The 24,272-nt window shown below is 44.2% G+C and overlaps 1 protein-coding gene and 1 non-coding gene across 2 annotated transcripts; both read left to right on the forward strand.

The window, feature by feature from the left end:
- The first annotated feature begins 1,027 nt into the window (after positions 1–1,027).
- Positions 1,028–1,247, forward strand: LOC133902617 (small nucleolar RNA U3). The gene has a single exon (XR_009906941.1). It is a non-coding gene; the product is annotated as a small nucleolar RNA U3 (small nucleolar RNA).
- A 17,241-nt stretch (positions 1,248–18,488) lies between these two features.
- On the forward strand, positions 18,489–21,555 carry LOC133901825 (protein LEAD-SENSITIVE 1-like). Its single transcript, XM_062343336.1, has 2 exons — positions 18,489–18,999; positions 20,624–21,555. Exons 1-2 carry the CDS (start codon positions 18,906–18,908, stop codon positions 21,337–21,339), a joined length of 810 nt encoding a protein of 269 aa, XP_062199320.1. The 5' UTR covers positions 18,489–18,905; the 3' UTR covers positions 21,340–21,555.
- Positions 21,556–24,272: the final 2,717 nt, after the last annotated feature.

Genomic DNA, 24,272 nt, shown 5'->3' on the forward strand with positions numbered 1-24,272 from the left:
CATGACTGGAGAATTCAGAGATTCGATTGCAAGCTCCATAAGCTGTGTCAGTGAAAGTTTGATGAATCTAAGGTAGCTCTTCAGGTGCTAAAATATCGGATGCGAGCTTTGATCATACGGCAACAATCATTCTGAATTCTGAACCGCTCTTCAGGTGTCAAAATATCGGATGCAATTTTGTCGCCCAGAAGAAAGCAAAGAAATTGGAGGTCCAGACATTGCGCTGTTCCCGGATAAATTGATCCGAACGTCAGGATCATGGTGGCCGGTGCGCAATTGCGTCACGGATCAGGCCTCTCCGGCAGGTCTCTGTCATCGCGTTAGCTCCGTATGCTACGCAATCACAAGATCACGCGGCGATCGTACTACATACATGCATGTTCTTTTCCTTTTTTAGAAAAATCAGGGGACCAAACTAGATGAATGGTAAGTGTCACTAAAAAACTGGGTTTCTTTTTCTTTTCTAAAAAAATCATGGCTGGTGAATCAGGTATTTGGAGTTAGTGAAAAGTCTACCAGATATCAAGCCATCCTGGTTTATCTTTCTTGAAAAGCTGAGTTTTTTAACCCCATTTTGTCTTGAACAATCTGAGGAGAATACTGTTTTTTCATGATATTGCACTTCAGAATTCCGATGAAAGTTCAGCCTGTTGTAATTATATTTTTGAGAACAATGGAATAGTGTATTTATATTTTTTTAACATGTTGGCTGTTGTAAGGGTGACATACGTTTATTTGTGCTATTTTTTCAAACGATATCTAAAATTGCTAGATTTGAAAATTTTAAATATAAAAATAAAAAATTCAGAAGAGCCACAGCCCGTGATGGATGGGCATTTTGACGGGCTCAATTGTGCTCTGTCCATTCGGTTTGGGCCGGCCCACGGGAGCTGCGTGGTAGGAGTCCACGGTGGGTGATGCGCCCATCGTTTTCGGAGTAGGCAAGCCAGATGCGAACGTTAGTACCACCTCGGTTGTTTAAGTGGAGGAAGCGCTGCTTATAAACGAGGAGCTGTGCGTTTATTGCACGACCTTACTTGAACAGGATCTGTTCTATAGGATCGTACCGCTGCATCCTTTACAATAAGGAGGCAAGCACTAAAGTCTGGTTGATGCACTGTGACCTCTGGGCTAGAGCGTGATTAACGGCTAGGCTGCACCACCTGGTGGTGTCATCCGACGGCTGTAGAGGATCGTTCCTGGCTGGTAAAACAGTTCAGGGTGGCCCAGAGGTTGTCTGACAGACCAAATTTCTTTTTATCCCCCTGTTTCTCGTTGCTTATATCTATTTCACCCCTACCTCAATTCGCAGTTCTTTTTCACTTTTCACTACTTTATTTCCTATAATTTTTTCCCTATCCATCCATATTGTACACGTTTTCTTCCCTCCCGTAACTTGTTTTTCGTTGCTTATCTATTCAATGTCCATCCTTGATTCAATGCTTACGCAACTAATTACTCGTACAAACACTGTATTTGTACATTCAAGATCATGCTCTACAACTGAAGGGTTGGATGGCTACCACATGATGTGATGAACTACAATTTTTCCACAATTAAATTGGAAAACAAATTGTCATAGTTTGTCCAAAAAAAAATCGTGATACAGTACAGTAGCCTTAGCATACTTTGGTTTGGACAATGAGCCAAAACTCTAGCACCAGCGGAATAGTATCATTTTCCGAAGAACAAAGCATGACGAGCTTCAGTATCCATGTAAAACCATGTTACAGTTCCAATTAGATGAATTCATTTACAACAAAATGGGCCGGCAACCGTGCCAAACATGCAGAAACAACCGAGAAGCCTGCACATCATCTATCTTCTCCCCTCTTTCTCGGCCGGTCTTCCTCCCCGGCTCGATGCCCCGCATCCACGCGCACGTGACCCGCGAACCCCGCCGCGACTTCAGGCCCGGCTCGGTTCGTTCAGATCCGTTCAGCCAGTTGCCTGACCGAGGAGCCGCCGCCGGAGATCCCCTCTTCCCGGGCCGGTCTTCCTCACCCGCCGTCCAATCAAAACACGCACACACGCCGCGCCTCTCTTCCTAGTTAATACAAGTTCACGATGTGCAGGCAAGGCAAGGCGTACCCTTGCTACTAAATAGTACTAACGCTAGGACCGGCTCAACATGCAGTACCGCTGAGAGGTCAGAGCGAGCTTATCATGCACGTAGATGCGCAGCATGGGAGGCAAAATCAGTGCCTGGTAATCTCACCACCCTAGCAAGTAGCCACCAAGCTGAATCATACAACGGGCACTGCTGTTACGAGAATTGCATCAGCTTCTGATGCTTCTGATGCTTAGTCACTGTCACGATACGTTCTTGGAAGCTGGAAATGAACGCATGTTCTGATCAACAAAAGCCATTCTGCGAGGCTCAACCGCTCAACCATCTGCACGATGACGACGCCTTCTTCGTGCAAGCAGTTGCCCGGTGCCTCTCAACTGTCCTCGGAGAGCAATACTTGAATCAACGATGACCAGTAAGCAGTGGAGCCGCCATGTACCTCAGCTTCCTTCACGAGGAGAGTATCAAAGTACGCGTACCGTCGTACTACGCTTGCCGTAGACGGCATATGGAGCCAGTGGTCGCCGGTGGCGGCGATGGCGCCGGCGACGAGACGGGCAGTTGGTTCGTGAAGCGTGCTGCCCGGGCGGCCACCGAGAGATGAGATCCGCGGCCTAGCCCACGCCAACATGTGCCAAGGCCCACGTCCCACAAGAAGAGCAGAAATTTTTATATTTTATTTTTTCAAAATTAGCAATTTTAGGCAATTGTTTGAAAAAAATAGAAACTATAGCTAAAATTTATCTTTTTCAAAAAATTTGCGAGAGCTAGTTAGCAGCAGCATCTGCATCATTTTTTTATTCAGAATTTAGTGTTTTAAATTTTGAGAACAATGGAATGTTGCATTTTTATTTATTTTTACATGTTGTCTGTTATAAGGGTGGCGTACATCTATTCGTGCTATTTTTTAAATGGATATTTAAAATTGCTAGATTTGACCATTTTAAATATAAAAATAAAAAAATTCAGAAAAACCGTAGCCCGTGATGGATGGGCATTTTGACGGGTTCAATTGTGCTCGGTTTGGGCCGCCCACGGGAGCTGCGTGGTAGGAGTCCACGGCTAGCGATGCGCCCATCGACTTCGGAGTAGGGAAGCCGGATGCGAACATTAGTACCACCTCGGCTGTTTACCTAGAGGAAGCGCTACTTATAGCACGATCTTAGTTGAACAGATACGATCTATGGGATCGAACAGAATCTTAAGGAAGCAAGTCATAAGACATTTTTGGGAAATGTAAAAAACTCTGAATTTAGTTGATTTTTTTTACTTCCATTTAAGAAGCAAGCCAAAATAATAAAAAAAGGGAAGCAGCACAATAGAAACAAACACATGAAGAAGCTATCACATATTGATAAATCACATCAATGATTCAGCTAGACAAACATGCTGATTTCCCATGCCACATATTGATAATTGTAAGGGGTTTTTGACTGAGAAAATAACAAGAAGCCATCTGAGGAGGATGAAAAGTTGTATAACCAATCGTGCAGCTCGACGACTACATACATGTCTCTGCATACAAATATCCCTACAGATGTCCACAAGATAATCCGTAACACTCTTGCTAAGTTCAAGCTGGAGCACATGACAGGCGATTGAGCTCTAAAAAAAATGACGAGACAGCCTTATTGCACGTTTAATAGCTGCTTGAAGTAAGGGCGCCAAACAATGCAGGGAAGTGCAAACCCTAAACCAAACCAACCAGATCCATGTAAACACTTTCAATAGCTGCATGATGTAAGTGCGCCAAACAATTTAGGAAAAAGCAAACCCTAAGAAAAAACCGACCAGATCCACGTTAACGCTATTGACAGGTTCTAAATTCAGGTTTTATAATCACTTTGATCATCAAAAATGCATTCAAGGTTCTTTACAACAGAAAATAGAACCTAAAAATTGAAATCTCAACAAAAAAATGCATATGTGCTACACTGACACTTACCTCCTGATATTTTTTTGACAAATCCAAAAGATAGGTTGCACTAATCTCAATGTTTAAAGAAGTTACAATCCAATCATGAAAATCTCATAGATCACCTTGCTACAACTAATTTTCCTGGAATTACTTCAAACTTCAAAACTGTACCAGGAAACATAGGTTAAAAGTCAACTACCTGCTATGCTAATGACTTCTATTCTCGAATTTATTCAGTAAATCCAAACAAGTCTACACCAACTTGAACACATGCTATTATAGCACGCCTACTACTGCTACTGTTATCACTTAAACAAAAACAGTAATCTGGAATAACTTTAAGTCTTAAACTTTAGTGTTGATCACGAACCGTATTGGTCAAGGCGCTGACGCTTGCACGATGGAGCAGACAAATGCTGCTGTGCCATCATGGTCAGATCAGCCTGTGGAGGCTGGTGCACCATCACGGGCGGAGGGCCAAACGGCATTGGTGGCTGTGCCATCATCATCGAGCCACCGTGTGGAGGCTACTGCTGCAGCATCGCGGGTGGTGGGTCGAGTGGCAGAGGCGGTTGTGCCATCATCACCAGGTCAGACTGTTACAACTTTAGCACCTGAATCATGTCCAAATTTTATGCTTCGTATAACAAAGCACAATATGTCCACGCAAAGGTAGGAGGAGAAAAGTTGTATGTGACTAGAGAACTGGGAGGGAAGACGAGTAGAGGACAACCAATTTGATCCATGGCACCGTGGAGGCCATCGTGTCCTCGAGCCCGTCGAAACCCACCTTAGCATTGGACATGATGAGGCACCCCATGAATCCATAGTCCCGTCTCCGGCTACTGTTGTTGTTACGGCGATTTGTTTTGTGTTACTGGTGTTCTCATTCTTGATATCAAGGTGCATTTTTTTTCTTTATATTTCCACTCTTGGTGCATGTTTGTTGCACCGTTCAGGTTTCTACCGGCTAATTTGAGTAGGTCTCTCTCTTGTACTTGCTCGTTGTTGTTCTCTGTTCATATGTCTTATTTTCCCGGTTGCTCGAGGTTACCTTTTGATCTGTGTGCTCCATTGATTCTCTCGTCTTGCGGCTGGATTATGCTAATATATGCCAACTCTGCTTGGTTATCTCTAACGCCCTCTCAAACTCCTCTCTTGCCCCCCATTCCATGGATACCTTGGTTAGTTCACAAGTAACCAATCGATTTCATCTTGGTTAGTTCACAAGTAACTCAGGAGCGCCTCATTGGGATGGCGGCGGCACGATCACTGTGACCTGCTGGGTTGAGTCAGTCGTTGGAGAAGTGGAGAGCTTGTGGGAGTTCGGGCCGGCCATGCCTCCTCGCGGCCGGTCGGTGTCGTCGCTGCTGGTGCTGGATCTAAAAAATCAGAGACGACTAGGGTTTAGGGGTTTTGGGCATGCGGGTGGGAGGCGTCGACGAGAGAAGAGGAACATTCTTATAGGACGGCGAGTTGCCGGTTTCGGCTTTCGCCTGCGCCGGGGTCACCGTGGAAGGAAGGAAGGGAGGGAGGGAGCTTGCGGCGAGGGGCGCGTGGCGGTATGAATGAGAGGGAGGAGGCACATATTGTATATGCTGGTTCGTTTGTCAATACACCTAGGCATTGTCTTTGTTACAACAACCAAGTCTAGATCAGTACGGGAAACGGGAGAATAAACACAACCGCCCGTCCAACAATTCCAGGCAGAATGTTGTGGCCTGAATGGAAACCATGGCAAGAATAATGCTCAGTGATTAGAATTCGTGTTACAAATCTATGAAGGGAAAATACATGCTTGAACTTCCTGCACGCATGCAGTTCTGTAAATCTACACCAATCGCTCACTCTAGCCAACTCAAAATCATTTTGGGCATTTGTTTGCTCCGGTAAGTCCAAGGTCCAGGTGCAAGGAATAGCCGGTGTTGGCGGGACTGCATCACATGATCATTCGCTCTCCAGTAAATACTCTAGCCAACTCACCGTGCTATATGAATCGGGGCAAACAACTCCAACCAAATGTCTAAGAGAACCATGGGCACCAATTTTCACCTGTGTGCCTTCTTATTAATTTCTACCCTTTCGGCCAAAGGACAAATTCATTTCTTCTAGGCAAATACCAAGCCAACCTACATCCTGTGGGTAAATGAAAATAGCATAAGAACATAATCGTGTTCATAATGCACAAGGCATGAAATAAAGCAAAGGAAAACAACTCAACTAAATAAAAATTTCCCTGTCTGCTTAAGTAAGTAGCCACGCAGATAGGGCTATCTATGAATGAGTAAAAGAACATATCCTCGAGTATCAAGATGCATAAAGGTGAACTGTGAAGCAAAGTAGTATTAGGAAGAAAGAATTAATTATTTTCAGCCTGTTCGTGGTTACTCATAGGAGGGTTCAATTGTTTTCCACCGGACACACCGCACACATTTTTTCATAAGTTTTTGCCACTTTGGACTATTTTAGATTTTCCTTCCACTTCTATTTTCATTGCCTCTCTAAAAGCACCCAAAGTGGGCAGTGTCCATCCCATTTCTCTCGTTTGAATCCCGAAAACATAAGGACCAATACTAGAGGAGAATGGGAAGCAGAGGTGGATCTGGACAATGCTGATGACATAACAATTGGAATGCTCAACCAGCTGGAAGCTGAGCAGATAGCCACCCTCACTGACATGGATGCAATGCCCTAAAGCAGGGCAATTCTTGTGGTTGTGAGTGTTACTTCACTCTTTGAGCAGGAGGGGCACTTTGGTATCTTTGGGTGGCATTAGAGAGGCAAAGAAAAAAGATATGGATAATACAATATTGAACTAATCCAAAGTGGCCTATAAGAAAAATGGACACCCAGTGGCTTGATGCACAAGGGTGAACTTCAACGTACAAGGTGCTTGACGAACCTGAAGGAAGACAGGACCTAGCAACAACCAATCCTAAATGCCACATTAAAATAAATGTAGGAACCACACATGACAAATGTGCCACGCACAAACAAGTTTGGGTGTCCAATGTTACATGCAGTAGCATGGATGGCTCGTCGTAAGAAGCCGAAATGAAAACTAGGACTAAAACCACACTTAGAGATGTGTGCCACACAAAAAAAATATTTTCCAAGAATGCATGTGTTCACCACATGCCAAACTAGAACAAATGTGGTCTGTGGTGTACTGGTGTGTGTGATGTGTGCGCATCCTCGAAAGAAAGAACAAAAGTGTGTGTGGGTATGTGTGGGTGTGGGTGTCACAAAAACAAATATGTTCCAAACATACATCTAGTCACGCAAATCCATCGCACCAGAATCATGTAACACCCTGATTTTCAGAATTTATAACTTTTTAAATTTTTCCAAGATTATTGAATAGTTTCGCCAGTAGTATAGGTTTAAAACCTATTTTCTTAATCAATCAATCAATATAGGTTATTATTTTTGTGTGCATTGCATGCTGAGTTTTGCTAGGAGCCAGGTAAATGCATTAGAGTTCTTTTTCCTTTTTCTTTCTCTTTGGTGTTTTAAGTGAAAAAGATTTTGAAAAAGTTTTACAAAACTCAGTAGTGAATAAGTTAAGGATTTTAATGGTTGGAATTCAAAATCTTTGAATTCATCATCTATTCAATCCTTGATCATACATGATCCTTCTCCAGCTCAATTCAAATCTTATCCAAATTCTTGTTTAAAGTCAATCACTCATCTTTCTTAAATTCTACTCAAATCCAAATTCAAATTCCTTATCTACTCCTATTCTTGTTCAACCTCATCTTTTTCGTTTATCTTAAATTCACTCCAAACTCAGTTCAAATTCAAACTCTATTCAAATTTCTCTGCAAAAGATTCTTTTCTAAATCCTAGATATAACTAAAGTGTATTTGGGCTCAATCTTGCTCAAGTCCAAACCCTTAGCTAAGTCTTCTAGATGGCCCAACAAAGGATCCATAAAATCTATAAATTTTCGCGGAGTCCTGGACAGCCTCATCTTCGCATGACGTTTCCAGTTTAAAAAGGTCTCAAATGCAAATCTTGACAATACCAAAGTTGTAGGTCTCGTCGAGAGCTTCGATTTGAACCTATGGAAGTCCTCTTTTGGATAATGAAGCTAGGAGTTATGGCCCCTGTCGGTGTATCAGGAACCAGGGGTCACTGAGTCCCGAGATCGGGCCGGCCATCTGCCACGCGTCACCATCCCGCGAGGTCCACCCTGCAAGATAAGAAGAAGCTAAGTCCCGGGAGAAGGTGCTCGGGGCCGCCGCCTCTGGTTTCCGAGCACCCCAGTTCCCCGATGATTCCCAGAGTTCAAGTACCGGGAAGGAAGTGCTCGGAAGGGTTTTCGCCTACCCCCAAGTACTGTAGTCCCCCGATGATCCAAACAGCCAAGTGCTCGGGAGAGAGCGCTCGGGGCTGCACGTGGCAGCCCCCGAGGACTCGGTTCCCCGAAGGTCTCCCCCAAGTGCTCGGGAGAGAGTGCTCGGGGCTGCACGTGGCAGCCCCCGAGGACTCGGTTCCCCGAAGGTCTCCCCCAAGTGCTCGGGAGAGAGTGCTCAGGGCTGCACGTGGCAGCCCCCGAGGACTCGGTTCCCCGAAGGTTCGCGCAAGATCGTCCGACGACCCAAAGGGTCCCATCGTCGGGGTGTCAGCCAGTCAAAGGCCCAATACCGCATTTAATAGGCACGCGCGGCCTGATATCCTGAGATCCTGACATTCTCAGCTGCCCACGCCCTAGTGTCAGATCCTGCCATGCTCTGGCAGGGGGGCGTGGGTCCATTAAATGCACAGGTCCCGTCCGGTTTCACCCGGGTGCCTCGGGATAACGTTGCCAAAATCGAAGCGCTCCGCCTGCCACCCTGCCCTGGCAGAAGAACAAGATAGGGTGGGCGCACTGGGCACCTCTGTGGGTTCCCGGTGGGCCCTCTTAATGGCGCCGGAGGACATCCACAGTGGCGGGTGGTCGGATGCACGCCGCATTTTTCCACCGCCCCTGTCACTTCGCCAAAACGGAATGATGACGCCTTTCTCCGTGGCGCCTTGGCATTCGCGCCCCCTCTTTCCCATTCTAGATAAGTCGAGGTCGGCGCGCCTATAAAAGGAAAGAATGGAGAACACATAAAGACAGACCAAAAACAAGGTGAACAAGGCAAGAAAGCCCCGACAACCCTCAAGAAGCACCCGAAGCCCAGATCAAAAGGCGAAGAACATCACAAACAAGCTCAAGCCAAGCTAGAACACGAGAGCCTCAAGCTCTCTGTAGACAGCTCACCCCTGTAACCAGATACATCCTTGAAGAATTCCCTTCAAGGAGAGATATAACACTCACACAGGAGTAAGGTGTTACGCCCCCGTGCGGCCCGAACCTGTCTAAATCCCGGTGCACCCATCTTTCTTGCACTAGGTCGATCATCTCCCACCACCAGTCACTGCATTTATTTCCGTTCCCATTTATTTCCCAGACAAGCTCGTTCAGGATCATCCCCCCGGCCGAATCTTTAAAAAGAGGTCTCTCGGGATCCCTGCGATAGGAGTTCATCCTCCGACAGCCCCCGAAATCAGTGCTGCGCAGAGAAGTCCGAGTTCAAATACTTTATCTTGTGGTGCATTTTTGGAAATTAAAATGACATTTTCAGAAGTTCCAATGACTACCAAAGTTGTAGATCTTTTCGAGTACTATAATTTAGAATCAAGAAAAGTCCAATTTGGTGTCCGGACGATGGAGATATCATCCTCGGAATATAGAGCTGCGAAAAAAGAAATCGTAACCGACTCGAACTCGAATCCGATTCGTGTTTGGTTTGGACTCCACCTCAACCAGCCGGTCCTAGCCCTATAAATATGAGTTGCACGCCCTCTCCTAACCCTATTCCACGCCACCAAACCCTAGAAGTCGCTGCTGCTCTATCCGTATGTCGCTGGAGCCGCCGCCCGTGATGCGCTACATCGTCTTCTCCGCGATTCCTCCTTCCACGATCATCAAAGCAATGTGAGGACCCCTTCTTCTCCTCCTTTACTACTGTTTTAACATCATACTAAGTCCCTAACCAAGCCCTAGCCCCGGCCAAAGCACGATCTACGCCGCCACGTTCGTCGCCGTCGTGGACAGCCACGCTGTAGCCGATTGGCATCGACGTTCCCGACCGACCAGAGGTCAAATCACCAAGCCCTTTCACCGGTGCATGTCCCATGATGTTCCCCACGCCCTCACCAACCAGGTTGGCCAGTAGATTAGCCAAACTATCGAAATCAAGGTCGACGTACCCGCTGTCTGGTTTCTGGACGCGTTCTGCGCGCGCACCGGATTTGCATTCACGTCCCCCATCAATCCGAAAACCGTATAGATGCACCAACCACGTCACGGCGTGTCCCATGGAGTCTTTTACGTTACCCTAGGAGCCCATCCCCATTTGTGCAGCGACACGACCAAGACGCCATTGCCAACCACAGCATGTCGCAGCCATCACCCGTTTCATCTATGCTGATCGTTCTTCCTCTCAGTGGATGATCTACCAAAACTCATGCCATAGCATTGTGTTATCGGGTTATATGAACATCCTTGTTCAAACGGTTCCTCAAAATTCATAACCAATCTATGGAAACGCTAGCGTCTTCGTTCATGCATCTGTTCGCGGTCACCACCAAACCTAGAAGCAATCATCGTTGTTTTGCCACTAATTTGGATGAGCCTTTTCAAAACCAACCATACCACTGAGTTAATCTTTCCACGCTGTATGCCATGCTTCCCTCGTTTCACTGAAACATCACTGAAGCCGACATCAATGTCAGTGGCCACATGCCCGACCGCCATCTCCGACGAAACCCGAACCACCACCGCTACATAGAATCACCAGTACTATCCTTAACCTAGAAGCGCAACCTTCGACCTTTTTGATCCATCATAGGTGGTCGATACTAGATCACAGCGTATCCCTTCTTTAATCTAAGATGGTACTTGCATAGCATGCCAAGTCAGCACCACATCTTTCTCCTTAGCCTAGTCAGTGAAGTCTAGTCTGCCCTACACTTCTTGAATCTTGCGCAATGATGTTGTCAAGCCTGACACAGTGATTGTACGATAAAACCTTTCCTATAGGAAGATAGTTCCGGAAAATCAGTATTTCCTTTCAGTCTAATCCATCTTCCGAAAGCCCGTTCTCTTTTCATCTTAATTCCGATTTAGGCGATTCTTGTGTCTAAATGTTTCTAAAATCATCCCTATCCAACCATAGTGTTTTTAAAGTGTTTTTAATGATGTTTGGTATGTTGTTCTTAGTGTTTGCTTTGTGTTGTTTGTCGGTAATTCTCGCGATTAGTCGATAACGTTCCAGAGCAGTTCGAGGGACTTCAAGACCGAGATTTCGACAACACTGAGTAGCATTGGGAAAAAGGAAAGTGTCCTTGATCATCTTGAACCTATGTTTTTAAATGTTTTATTTTACAAAATTGCATGCAATGTCAATATGATGGGTAGTCACCTATGTTAGGGTTTTTCCTAGATTTTTCCTTATCATTCCTTGGAACCTAGATAGTTTATGGTTAGGTATTTTTGGTGGGTAGATTGCTTAGCCATGCTTTTGGGATGTTGAGAAGTGTCATAACCTTGACTAATGAACATATGCAACAATGGTTATTAATGTGTTAATGGTTTAGCAACATGGAACATTAGGCCTTGAGCAAAGTTGGATCGATGATGATGAAGTTATGATGTTGGGTTAGTGTTTGCTCAAGTGACCTAAGTAAGGACCGGTTCGTGGAGCGATAACCCAAGAAGTATCGTACCAACCATGAGACCTGGTATGGGACAGACCTAGCCTACTAATTAGTGGATCCCAGCTTTGTGCGTGCCAAACGGAAGAGTGGTTGTGTGGGGACGGCAAATGCCAGAACTATTTGGTTAGTGGTATGAGATGTGTAGTGGAAGGGAAGGGCGAAAACTTACTGGAGCTACAAGGCGCAAAAGGGGGCTTCTGGGTGGTGTGAATGCCACTTTGACGACGGTGAAACCTAGCGGGCATGCACATACTGGATGAAACTTTGTAACGGCTTTGAAGTGACTTTCCGGGTGACACACCACTGGCGTGTGTTAAGTGTCTAGCTAACACGGCAACATGGAAATCACGACTTGTGGGGAAAGCTGGACAACCTCTGTAGAGTGTAAAAACTGTTATAACAGCCGTGCTCACGGTTATGAGAGACTTGAATCCTCACATGATTAGTGGGTTGTGATTATGGGTTGTGGTTATGAGTTTGGTTATGGTTATGAGTTTGGTTGTGGTTATGGTTCTGTTACATGGAGTACTAGATGATTGTGATTTTGGTTATAGTACAGGGAGTACTAGACGGTTATTGTATGCAAGGTGAGGAGCTTTGTATGCTGTGTGTTAGACTGTATAGGTTACTTTCACTTAATAATTGTTTAATATTTTTGAGTCCAAATATGTTTTTATTACTCGCATTTACGTAAATATACCATGTGTTAGCCTATTCTTGATATAAGCCTGCATATCATTATCTTTCCCACACTTGCTGAGCGCGTCATGTGCTCACACTTGCTATTTTCCCTATGTTATGCGACATGTGTGCTGCTGCTCAGTGAGTGAAGATGTTGAAGATTATCAAGATGAGGTTGTGACGTTCTAGTCGCGTGTCTTTCGGTCGGTTGCTTGCGGTATTGTTGGGCACCAGTGCTTCTGTTCCGCTGTAGATATCTTCATAGAAGACAATATATGTCAATTGTTGTAAGAGTTTAACGTTATTTAATAAAAGTATTGCTTTTGTTACTTCACCTGTGACGTTCTTATGTGTGTTGAACATCCTGGACAAACATAAGCCACATCTGGTTTTGGCTGTTAAAACCGGGTGTGATAAATCATGTCCTAAGGTGCTATTGTTTACAACTTTAGCACCTAAATCATGTCCAAATTTTACGCTCCATATAACAAAGCACAATATGTCCACGCAGAGGTAGGAGGAGAAAGATTGTACGTGACTAGAGAACTGGGAGGGAAGATGAGTAGAGGACGGCCAATTTGATGCATGGCACCGTGGAGGCTGTCGTGTCCTCGAGCCCGTCGAAACCCACCTCGGCATTGGACATGACGAGGCACCACATGAATCCATAGTCCCATCTCCAGCTATTGTTGTTGTTGCGGTGATTTGTTTTGTGTTACTGGTGTTCTCATTCTTGATATCAAGGTGCATTTTTTTCTTTCTGTTTCCACTCTTGGTGTGTGTTTGTTGCATCGTTCAGGTTTCTGTCGACTGATTTGAATAGGTCTCTCCCTTGTACTTGCTTGTTGTTGTTCTCTGTTCATGTGTCTTATTTTCTCGATTGCTCGAGGTTACCTTTTGATCTGTGTGCTCCACTGATTCTCTCGTCTTGCAGCTGGATTTTGTTAATATATGCCAACTTTGTTTGGTTATCTCTAACGCCCTATCAAATTCCTCTCTTGCCCCCCATTCCATGGATACCTTGGTTAGTTCACAAGTAACCAATCGATTTCATCTTGTGTGTTGGCTCCGTTCTTATGAACTTTGTCATTTTTTTTTGTGTTGGCCTTTTCGGTTTTTACAGTTTGTGAGCATGATGTTCTTTTTTAAAACTCTCGTATAAAGCAAGGTTTTAGCCGTTCGTTTCATCCTCCATTCCAAATGTTCAACCTTGTTCTTGTTCGATCCAATCACTAACGCGACTCTTGTTTGATTGATCTTTGCTTCAGATACCTGAGACCGAATCCAGATTACCTCCTGCTCCCCAATGGCATCGACAACGACAACATGAAGCCGCAACCACCAGCCCCTATATCGAGCAAGGACCACGTCGCTTTGGCTCTCACCACCGATAGCTCCTTCCTCGAAGCGTATCTCGCTTCCACCTTGCTCGAGCCCAAACCACACGCTCGCACTCTGCAGCCACCAACTCCAGTGCCGACCCTTTCCACCATGGATTTGGGAAGAGGAGAGAAGCAGCAGTGGAGTTGGACAGCAGTAGCATGAGGAAGAATAGGGTGGCAGCGCACAGTGAAAAGAGAGGAGGGCGAGAGAGAATGGCGAAGAGAGAGGTGGCCATGCAGGCATGCCACATAGGCAGTTAAATGCTGATTAGGGAGATATGGACTTCGAATGGCACACTAAACAAGTTTAGGGACCCAAATCGGCACTTCAAGAGTTTAGGGACTTGAATGACATTGCATGTATTTTACTCAAAATTTTGAATGTAGTCTTCACTTTGTATTCCATCCGGGTTTGGTCTTGGAACAAAATGGATTGAGTGTTCCAGCCATTTCAGCGGTAAAAGAGCGAGACAATATGAGAGCATGACCGGTTCATTTTAAGAAGTTTATTCTGTCCATTTAAGAAGCACGCCAGAATAGAAAGGAAATAAGTGCAACGTAAGCAAATACATCAGCTCAATGCGATCACCAATCAGCACATTCAAAAAGATTTTGATCAGCAGTTTAAGAATTCAACTTATATGTTGTTAAGTAATTTTCATTTGTTGTTCATTACAACATTTGCCAATCAAATGGTGTTGGTGATAGATTCGCTTATGAACAAACAAATGAGGTTGGATGAGAAGCATGAATGATGATTTCTCAAATGAGCTGCCTAGATCATTTCCAGATGTTGATGACTGTAAATCTACTATCTAGAAAGGGGAAATTAACAAGAAGGCATCTGAGAGGATTTCAAGTTGTTTTAACATACCAAAATGCGAAATATATGCACACTACATAATTCACAACCAATGTGCAAGTGGCATTCTATAACGCTCAATTTCCAGAAAGCATTCAAACCACGACAAAATAGGCAATCACATGGTCCAATAAAATACACTAAAAACACAATAAGCGATAGTATTGCAACTTGGATGGTTTGTGAGATAAAGGTGCCTGACAACAACGTGGCATGACGCATGCATCCTCAGCCAAACTAAAATACCCAACTAAATTTTGTTCAATTTTCTACTCAGTTTTGCATTTCTTACCCCATTAATTTTAGATTTCTGGATTGGCGGAACATATCCAAACCTGAATGCCTACGTAATACTTCAGCACATACAAGCTAAATCATTAGCAAGCATTAAGGATCTGCAATACTGATTGCTTCTTTTAACAGTTTCAGCTCTGCATGCAACGTCTTGTATTGTCATTGAGTTGGTATTTTCTATGGGGCAAGGAAGGTTTGGAGCCACAAGTTTCTGGTTTACACCACAACGGAGGCTGGAAAATCGTGGAAACTATACTTTTAGCATAGGCAGAACCTAGTCTATAGCAACCTGACACTTACAAAAGCTAAAGGTTGAACCTTCAAGAAAATCTCATGGATACAGCAAGCTGCATAACAAGGAAAAAAGCACACACTCAATAGAACGATACTTATGTCACTCCCAATACAAAGCAATATCTTAGTCTTTCACATCATTTAGAAACTAGTGTAAATATAAACTCACACAGTACTTAGTGCCTATTAGTAGAACCTATCAATAAATATAGATATTACTTGTAGAAATTACATTCACTCAAATGTATTATTTTGCCGATGTCTTACCTCTTGGATTGTGTGCTCAAGCTCCAATGCATTTCTTAGCTATTTCTTCATATTGGATTTTGTACCCAGCTTATTTCTTATGGAAGACACTAGCTTCTTCTCTCTCTTCCTTTAATCACTTGTCACACCTTTATTGTACTTCCAGTGGGTGCATGCAACAATTATGCCAAACAAGGCATGCAAACCCTAAGCAAAACCAAGCAGATCACGTTATTCAAACTCTTTTTAGTGATTAGGTCCTTCTTTCTTACCGGCTCTAAATACCAGAACTTGAAATATGATTTTCCATCAAACAGGCACTCCTCACTTCTTCAAAAGTAGATTTAGCCAGCAACAAAAAAGATCAAAATCTCCACAGAGCAAAAGGTTCAATGTGCTCTTGTGTCAGTGTGTCACACTGGCACCTCGGTCCAAAACTTTGGGCACACCATATCTACTCCTCAACAAACTGCTCTCCACTAAATCCGGTATAACTCTACAGCAATCTGAAGTCTCGGTAAGCTTTACACGCTAAACCATCAGCCTAATCTTATACATCTCCACACAAAACAGCCACATTGCTAGGGCTGCCTCAAAGCTTTGACTAGGGAAAACAGGGAGGATAAGAAAAATGATATCCTATGCTGTTTGGATTTGTTCAAGTTGTAACATGTGCATACCCCAAAGCCCTTGATGCACCGATCGTTGCCGCTTAGAATTGCGGGTGCAACGCAGAGCATCGACAATTACAAATCTAGACTCATGTCACCATATAATTTTTCATAACTATTTTGATAATGTTTTAAACTTTCAGAGCACCGGAATGCAATATTTTTAAAAAATTTAAAAATTAAATTTGCAAAATTCAAAATAGAAAAATATATTTGTAATTTTTTATTTAAAAAATAAAAAATTGACCGTTCGACCTAGATGGTTCAACGCTGTGCCAATGAGGATTTGGTGTGGAGGATGGAGGATATTTAACTTTTTGCCACACTACCAGATGACGCACGTTAAAATACCACTATCGGATTCACTCGCTCAAATGCCACCCGTCCCATGTTCCCTCATGAACAGTACTTAAGAGTTCAAAAAATGCACCAAAAAATGTGTCGCTTTTTGTACATGCTCTATAATTCGTAAGCAACCTATTTTAACTGATTCATCTAAAAATCTTGTGTAGAATTCAAACTAAAATTCTCCAAAAGGTGCTACTTTTAAAACTTATAACAATTTTTAAGGCCTCACAAAAATTCCCCAAAAATCTGGAAAAAATCACTAATATTACTCTAATGTAATGTACTAATTTATAAAATTATTTCTCACCCTAGGTTCTAAGGCGAAAAAGTGAGTTCCTTTGTAATGTCTATTTGTTAGTACTAATGCTCATTTTCTAATAAATGGGCATTACAAAGGAACTCACTTTTTCAACTTATAACTTAGGGTGGGAGATAATTGTAGAAATTAATGCATCATATTAGAGGAATATTAGTGATTTTTGTTCAGATTTTTTGGGAATTTTTGTGAGCCCTTAAAAATTGCAATAAGTTGCAAAAGTAGCACCTTTTGGGGAATTTTAGTTTGAATTCTACACAAGATTTTTAGATTAATCTAGTTAAAATAGGTTTCTTATGAATTATAGAGTATGTACAAAAATCGACATATTTTTTTATGCATTTTTTGAGCTCTCAGATACTGTTTATAAGGGGAACATGAGGCCAGTGTTATTTGAGCAAAGGAATCCGGTAGAGTGGCGTTTTGACATGCGTCATTCGGGTAGGTGATAAAAAGTTAAACTAGGCAGATTGGCACGCTTACGTTGCATCTTTTTTTTTCACAGAACATGACAAAAGAAGATTAAAAAATTAGATTCACCAATTTTGGGCATCTCATATTTATTTATGAATTTATTAATATTTAACACATGCATTTAATTATGGGAAAAACAATATTATTTTTGTACATACACATAATTTTAATATGTAGACGACAGTAATACAAACCTAACAAAATTTGTTTCATATTTTTTTTGAGTTTTAGATATTTTTCTGTGCATTTTAGATTATTTCAGCTGATTTATCAATATAACTATTATACCTTTAAAAAATTGTATTATACATATAAATATACATATACATATATACATACATACACGTATATACATATCCATATATACATACATAGGGCCCACATAAACAGTAACTACAGTGCTTAAGCCCCTAGCATCGCTCCAATTCTTGGAGCTTTAATATACAGTATTGATTCCCCGGAAGATGGACGACGACCAGTTTTTTGGACCATGCTCCCTAGTCCACATCAAATTCTCGTGGGCCATCCCTGTGACTGACTATTGACGGGGTATCCCATCCGCGGGCATCTCAACATGCTAAAATTAGGATTCGAAAAAGAGAAAGGTGCTAGAATCATACATTACCTCTTAGCCATCGTCTAGTTGGTCTGGAAAATGGGATCAATGCATTATGCTCTCATCATTACCAGCAACTTCTTTCCTAAAAAAAGGTTATTCCTATCAGTTATCGGTGACATCACCATCCATGAAGCTTCGGACGAGCGACCGAACAAGCGAAGCCTACGACTACGAGCGATCCACGATGGCATCAGGTGACCGGCGGCACGGTGGGAGCTCGTGCCACTGCCACGGCGGCCCCGGTGTTGCTGGCCGGTCCTGTACCCTCTAGCCACCCCGTGCCGTTCGTTCTACCCGCACCAGCTAGCGCGCCTCGTCTCACCACTCTTCACCTTCTCACCGCGCCGCCGTTTTGCTCTTGCAGTCTTGCACTCGTGCAGTCGCAGCAGTCAAAAAAAAGCCAACAAACTTAGATGCGCAGCAGGAAACGCGGCGCGCTGTTGCTGGTGCTACCTGAGATTATATCTCTAATCTAATTTAATTTAGACGTGTTAGCTGTGTGGTGCGTGACTGCGTGTATTCTTCAGCGCTTAAAAAAAAACGCGGCACGGTAGAAGAAAAACGGCCAGATCCCAAGGCCCGCTGCGACGTGCCGATCCCGATCCCCGCGCTCACCTACTCCGCCGCGGCATGTGACAATCTCCTCCGTCTCTTTTGCTCCGCTCGCCTCGAGCCAGATGCGGCGGAAGGCCAACGACCGAGGGCGACGCACTCGGCGGTGGTGGTGCCTTGTACCCCGTGACAGCGACATTCTTTTCTTTCACCGTGCCGTCTCCCCAAACCCCACCCCCGACGCCTCGCCCCCGCCCCTCGTTGCACTCCACCGCGGCCTCCTTATATAGAGCCCACTCGGCCACTCTCTCCGTCCACCCCTACGCGCGCCCGCTTGCTCGCCCTCCCCATGGACGGGTAGGACTGCAGTGGCGGCGCGGAGGCCGGAGTGCGCACCGACACGTTGGGTGGCGGCGGGGGCGGGGATGGGGCTGCTGTCGAACAGGGTGGAGCGGTCGGAGATCAGGCCCGGCGACCACATCTACACCTGGAGGGCCGTCTACGCCTACTCCCACCACGGTACGCCCTCTCCTCGGCCCCCTTCCCCCCGGTGACGACGCAGTTTCCTGCGCTTCTCGAGTCCCTGCCGCGAATTATCGCCGATGGTGCAGATCCAGTTGCCCCACCGGCGCTGTGAATTCAGTCGTCGAGTGTGCAGAGTGAAGTAGGCCGGATTTCTTGCCCGCGCCGGGTCAATGTGGGCGCGTTTCCGCCGCCGGTGTGATTTCGGTCAGGGTTGTGCTTTGCTTGGTCCGTTTGCCGGTACGACCAGTAAGTGCGCGTGTCCTCGCGTCCATGTTTCGTCGCAACTGGGCAATCTGTGAAGTTTACTGCTTTCTGCTTTCCTTTCTGAATTTCTCTGCAAAGCCCTCTGCTTGACGCATCGATCGCTTGTTTGGTAGCAGATGCGCATCAAGGCATCAACCATGCATGCTAATTCTTTTTATTTTATTTTTTAACACCGAATCTTCTTCCCGGGGCATTCATCGGAGGTTTTTAATGAGGTGTGCAAGACCGGGTTCGAACCCCCTACCGACTCCTTCCACCTGTTCGCATGCCAATTCTTGTGCTCACTTCCATTAATCTGTGAAATTGACGAATTGTCACGGTATCAGCTTGGTGGCAGTAGCTCGCTGTAACGGGGGGAAATCGGGGGATACACAAGATAGATATTGATGCCATGTTTCTACTCCATCTCATCTGACCTCAGTTTGTTAGGCATGGAATTGAGGCCTCAGCTGAAGCTCCCATACCCTGTCCATAAATGCTTCCAGATGGCTAGGATGCCACATGCTGCGTCCTTTGCGTTCCATGTGGAGCAAACGACACTTGTTGTCGTTCACCTACTGCTAACCAACATGTCTGTCCGTATCTGCGCTTCGTTGTTTCTTGTGTGGAGTAGCCTACTTATTGCTCATTCGAGGTTGCTTGCAGGATAGAAGCATGATGTAAGGCTGACCCATACTTTACTGAACCTGATAAGTGACTAGTTTAGAATTTAGTTACTATGAACTCATATCACCAAAGTATCCTATGCTAATTTGTTGAATTATATTTAGTCATGTTGACTAGTTGAGATTTTTAGATCAACGTTACCTTTTGTCTTTGCTACTTTTTTATCTGAGGACTTGTCTTTGATACCTAGCTACCCCGAGCTGCATTTACCACGGTTCTTTTTAGTTTGCATCGCTTTACTTTTATTCAGCATAGATCTTTGATCTCCATTTAGGAAGCGTGAAGGACACTTCTACACCGTGTCACTATGTGCTATGTGGACTGTGTGTCTCCACAATCTATTCTTTTTATTGTCAGATGCAGTGTTTTACCTATTGCAGTGGTCCTTTATGGCCAAATAACACTCAAAAGGCCCATATCTAGGGAGGACAAGGTATGGGTCCTGCGTTACCTGCATCAAAAAGCTGTAATATTTGTGAAATATATGTCCTGTTTCCCCACTTGGCCCATTCTCCTGCATAACATCTCTTGTGTGGCTGTGGATGTTTTTCAAGGATTACCTTTTCATTTCCATCATGCTATTCACAAACGGAGCAATATCTAAAGCAATTTTAATTTATTAATCTTCAGTTTTGAAATTCCTTTACAATGCTTCTTAACAAAATTTTGTTGTGTTGTTCATGTGCAGGTATTTATGTTGGAGGAAGCAAGGTAGTCCATTTTACACGAAAGAAAGAAGCTGAATCTGGTACAGATTCATCCGACTCCACTTCCATCCTGATCTCAGAGGCTCCATTAGAGTGCCCAACATTCCCTGATTGTGGATTTCAGCTGCCCAATAGTGGTGTCGTGCTCACTTGCTTGGACTGCTTTCTCCGCAACGGTTCCCTCTACTGCTTCGAGTATGGTGTGCCATCCGCAGTTTTCCTTGCAAAGCTTCGTGGAGGAACCTGCACCATTGCCCAATCAGACCCACCGGAGGTTGTCGTTCCCCGAGCCATGTACCTACTTCAAAACGGGTTTGGAAACTATGACATATTTGAGAAGAACTGCGAAGACTTTGCACTCTACTGCAAGACCGGGCTTCTACCTGTTGAGGAACCTGGCATTGGGACTAGTGGGCAAACGTCTTCTGCCATCGGCGTGCCATTGGCAGCTCTTCTCTCCAGTCCATTTAAGCTTTTCGCTGCTGGTCCACTTGGAATGGCCACCATCACTGCTGGCATGTACTGTGCTGGTAGATACATAACTGACATAGGAGTAAGGAAGGATTTAGCGAAAGTTGAAGTGGAGAATTTATCATCACACCTTGGTTTCCGCCTTGTTGAAGATGAAGAATCAGTGAACAAGCAAACAGAAAAGGTGAAGACCTTGCTCCCTATGAAGAGGAAACGCGAAAGGTGACTGTGACAATACAGTTTGGGAGTATAAACTTGTCTGCCCTTCACAGATAGTTGGTGCAGAATTGTGGATAATTCAGAATAGAGTATATTTCGTTGTAATAAGATTGGTATCGATGTGTACCTGCAGAATGTGCTCTGATTTGATTTGGTGCACACCTCACATGAACAGTTGAACTACTTTATATACTAGATATGCGATGGAAATTGGATTACTGAATCACTATATCTAGATTTTGTTCCATGTTTGTTTGCTCTGTGATAGCCCACATGCAAGTCATGTTGTCTGCTCTTTTTCTCCTGCTGCAATTACCAGTTTTATTCTTTACTGGTCTGTAAAATGATGGCTTCCAGACTCTGGGAGACCACCATTTCTGGAGTTACTGGAAAGGGCAAACTGTCGGCATTGTTGTTTTCATCAGTTATCATGTATGAGTAGATCTTTCGCCCTGACCTGATGATTGTATAATGACAGCGTGCTCGGATTCTACCAGATGTTGTCACAGTCTCACAGAGGAAACTTCAGCACCTTTTTGCATGTGGAAGAGGTTCTGTAGCTACAGGGCAAAGATGCTTGTTGTTTCCTTTGGAAATTACCTGCATCCATAGCCTTTCCTTTTACCTCTCTTTGTGTTCTACCTTTAATCATTGATCTGGTACTGGTAGACCCTCCACCAACCTGTTTTTCTTTGTTTTCTCATTCATCTGGATCACATTGGCCACGTTGTGTGTTGAGATCTGGGCATCGATTGAGCCAGAAAAGTGGCAGTGCCTGGACCATTGTTTCAGAGTACAGACTGGTAGTCAGAAAATATTATCTTCAACTGCACTGGGCTTCCTTGTCAGTTGATCTGGTTGACTTGTATTGTACTGGTGTGTAAGTACGGGATGCTACTGGAAATCACGTGAGGAGTATTATACATTTTGTATGGTTGAGCATGGGATTAGCGATTGGCAAATAATGTCTCCTTCCTCATGACACGTCTGGTGTGTAGTTTTATGATATTTCAGATTAGTGAAAGTTACTCTAGGTAAGAATAGAAACAATCAAAATGAGTTGCGAAACCTGGAGAGGAGTTGGCATATGTGGACAAAGAGGTTTGGATCCAAATACCTGGGATTTAGTTCAGAGTTGAACTCACTCGGGCAAGAGGGATCAAATTAGCAGTGTTCTTTGTCCCTGTACTGATCCAGAATTGGAAGTTAGCAGTTTGTTTTAGCTCAAAATTTTCAGCCGGAAATGTGTGCGGACTGGACTGCCATGTGGTGATTGAAAAGAGCATTTGCAGTTTGTTTTCGCTTCTTTTGTTTGTCCAGGCCCAATGCATATTGAAGCCTGTATCTGTATGGATTCAGATCACGGTCTATGTCACTGCCTCACTGGAACTTCAACAGCAGAAACGTTGTCCCATTTGTGCCGCTCAAATTGGCCCAAATGTTTTGAGAAGCTCTGCAAGGTGGCGTGTGTCCTGACCAACAGTTGGTCTACAATGCTTCAGTTTATCTAGTTTCTCTCTTTTTTATAAAGGAAGTTTTAAATTGCTTGAGCACTTTAGGTATGGGGTAGAAGCATTTTCTCTTTTGTTCTTTGTTTGGCGGAGCTGCATTCTTCTTACATATACAGACATTCAGATAATGTATTTCAAAGGACTTCAATTATTGTGACAGACTTGCAGCTTGCGTCTTGCAACTTGTTTTCTAGCCATTACAGAAAAAAAGCTAGCCATAGAGGTATACCAACCGTGCAAGACAGAAAGAACAAAGGATAGGAACAAGAATGCCATGCGGGCACTAACGCCGTGGCTGTTTCCTGCACTCCTCTGCATCTGCCTGAATAAGCAAGGCCGGCTTCAGGTTCCAGCGGTCTGAAACTTGCATTTTTTTTTCTTTCTGAATCCTCTCAAGGTGGACATAATAATTCATTTCTTTACAGGAGTGCGAGGTCCAGTTCACATTCTTGGCGCTACAGCGTCGATCAGTGCGGATCTTTTAAATAAACAAAACACAAAAGTCGATTAGTGCTGATGACAAGAGGCACATAGCATTTGTGCTTTGTCTTTGTAGTACATCACTGCACCTTCTTTTGCATAGGTTATCCACGTACCTCAGTGATGGGCACGAGTGTGCAGGGAATACGGCTGCACCGCCGTGCAGGCGTTATCGCTCGGTGGCGAAGCGGCCGACGGTCACAGAGACAAGGCGCCGGTGTCGACCATGTAGCTAGGTAGCTCGTGAAATGTCGGGGTCGTTTTCCGGTACTCTACGCCTAATTTAGGCAGTTAGTTTACCCGCTATGTTCAGTAGTTTTTGTTCGGTTTCCTCTGGATTGACCGAGCAACTCAGTCTGTTGATTTTCTTCTTATCACAATAGACAAGTCTCATACGGATTCGTTTACAACATAGACAAGGTCTTAGTGTTCATCAACATCATTCTTTGCTGCAGTGGTGAACGCAACGAAATCACAGAGAGACTTGTCGTCTTCCTCCTCCTCCATCATATCTCCCTCTTTTTCTACTTCTTTTGCAAAAATTGGAGGAGTACGGGGGAGTGGCAGACGGTGAGGGTTGAGCCCCTCCTGTCGAAAATTTCTATCGTGTAACCGTTACACACATCAATTTATGTAACAACTCAACCAAAACCCTATGTTAGAGGTTATAAATTTTTTTAACAAATATATGATAGTGTAGAGAAAGCTATCATCTACCATCTCATGAAATTTGAACTTAAACAACAACTTGTGCAGGGAGGAAAAAAAACAAAAAAATCTTTATCCAAGTTATTGTTTCTCTCCTACTTAAAAATAACCTAATGCCTCCTATCGTCCCGCTTCGGTTCCTACTCCCGCATCACCTGGCGTACACGCCCAAATGTCCTGCATCCCTGTCCATCGTCTGCCCGCCTGCTCTCCCACGATCTCCGCCGCAACTCCGCTTCGG

The sequence above is a fragment of the Phragmites australis genome, chromosome 20, assembly GCF_958298935.1.
Source record: "Phragmites australis chromosome 20, lpPhrAust1.1, whole genome shotgun sequence".
NCBI lineage: Eukaryota > Viridiplantae > Streptophyta > Magnoliopsida > Poales > Poaceae > Phragmites > Phragmites australis.

Excerpts from the sequence above, each read along its gene's own strand:
- LOC133901825 (XM_062343336.1), top strand. The coding sequence starts at position 18,906 with ATGGGGCTGCTGTCGAACAGGGTGGAGCGGTCGGAGATCAGGCCCGGC. Across the intron at positions 19,000-20,623 it reads CTACGCCTACTCCCACCACG|GTATTTATGTTGGAGGAAGC; the intron begins GTACGCCCTCTC and ends GTTCATGTGCAG.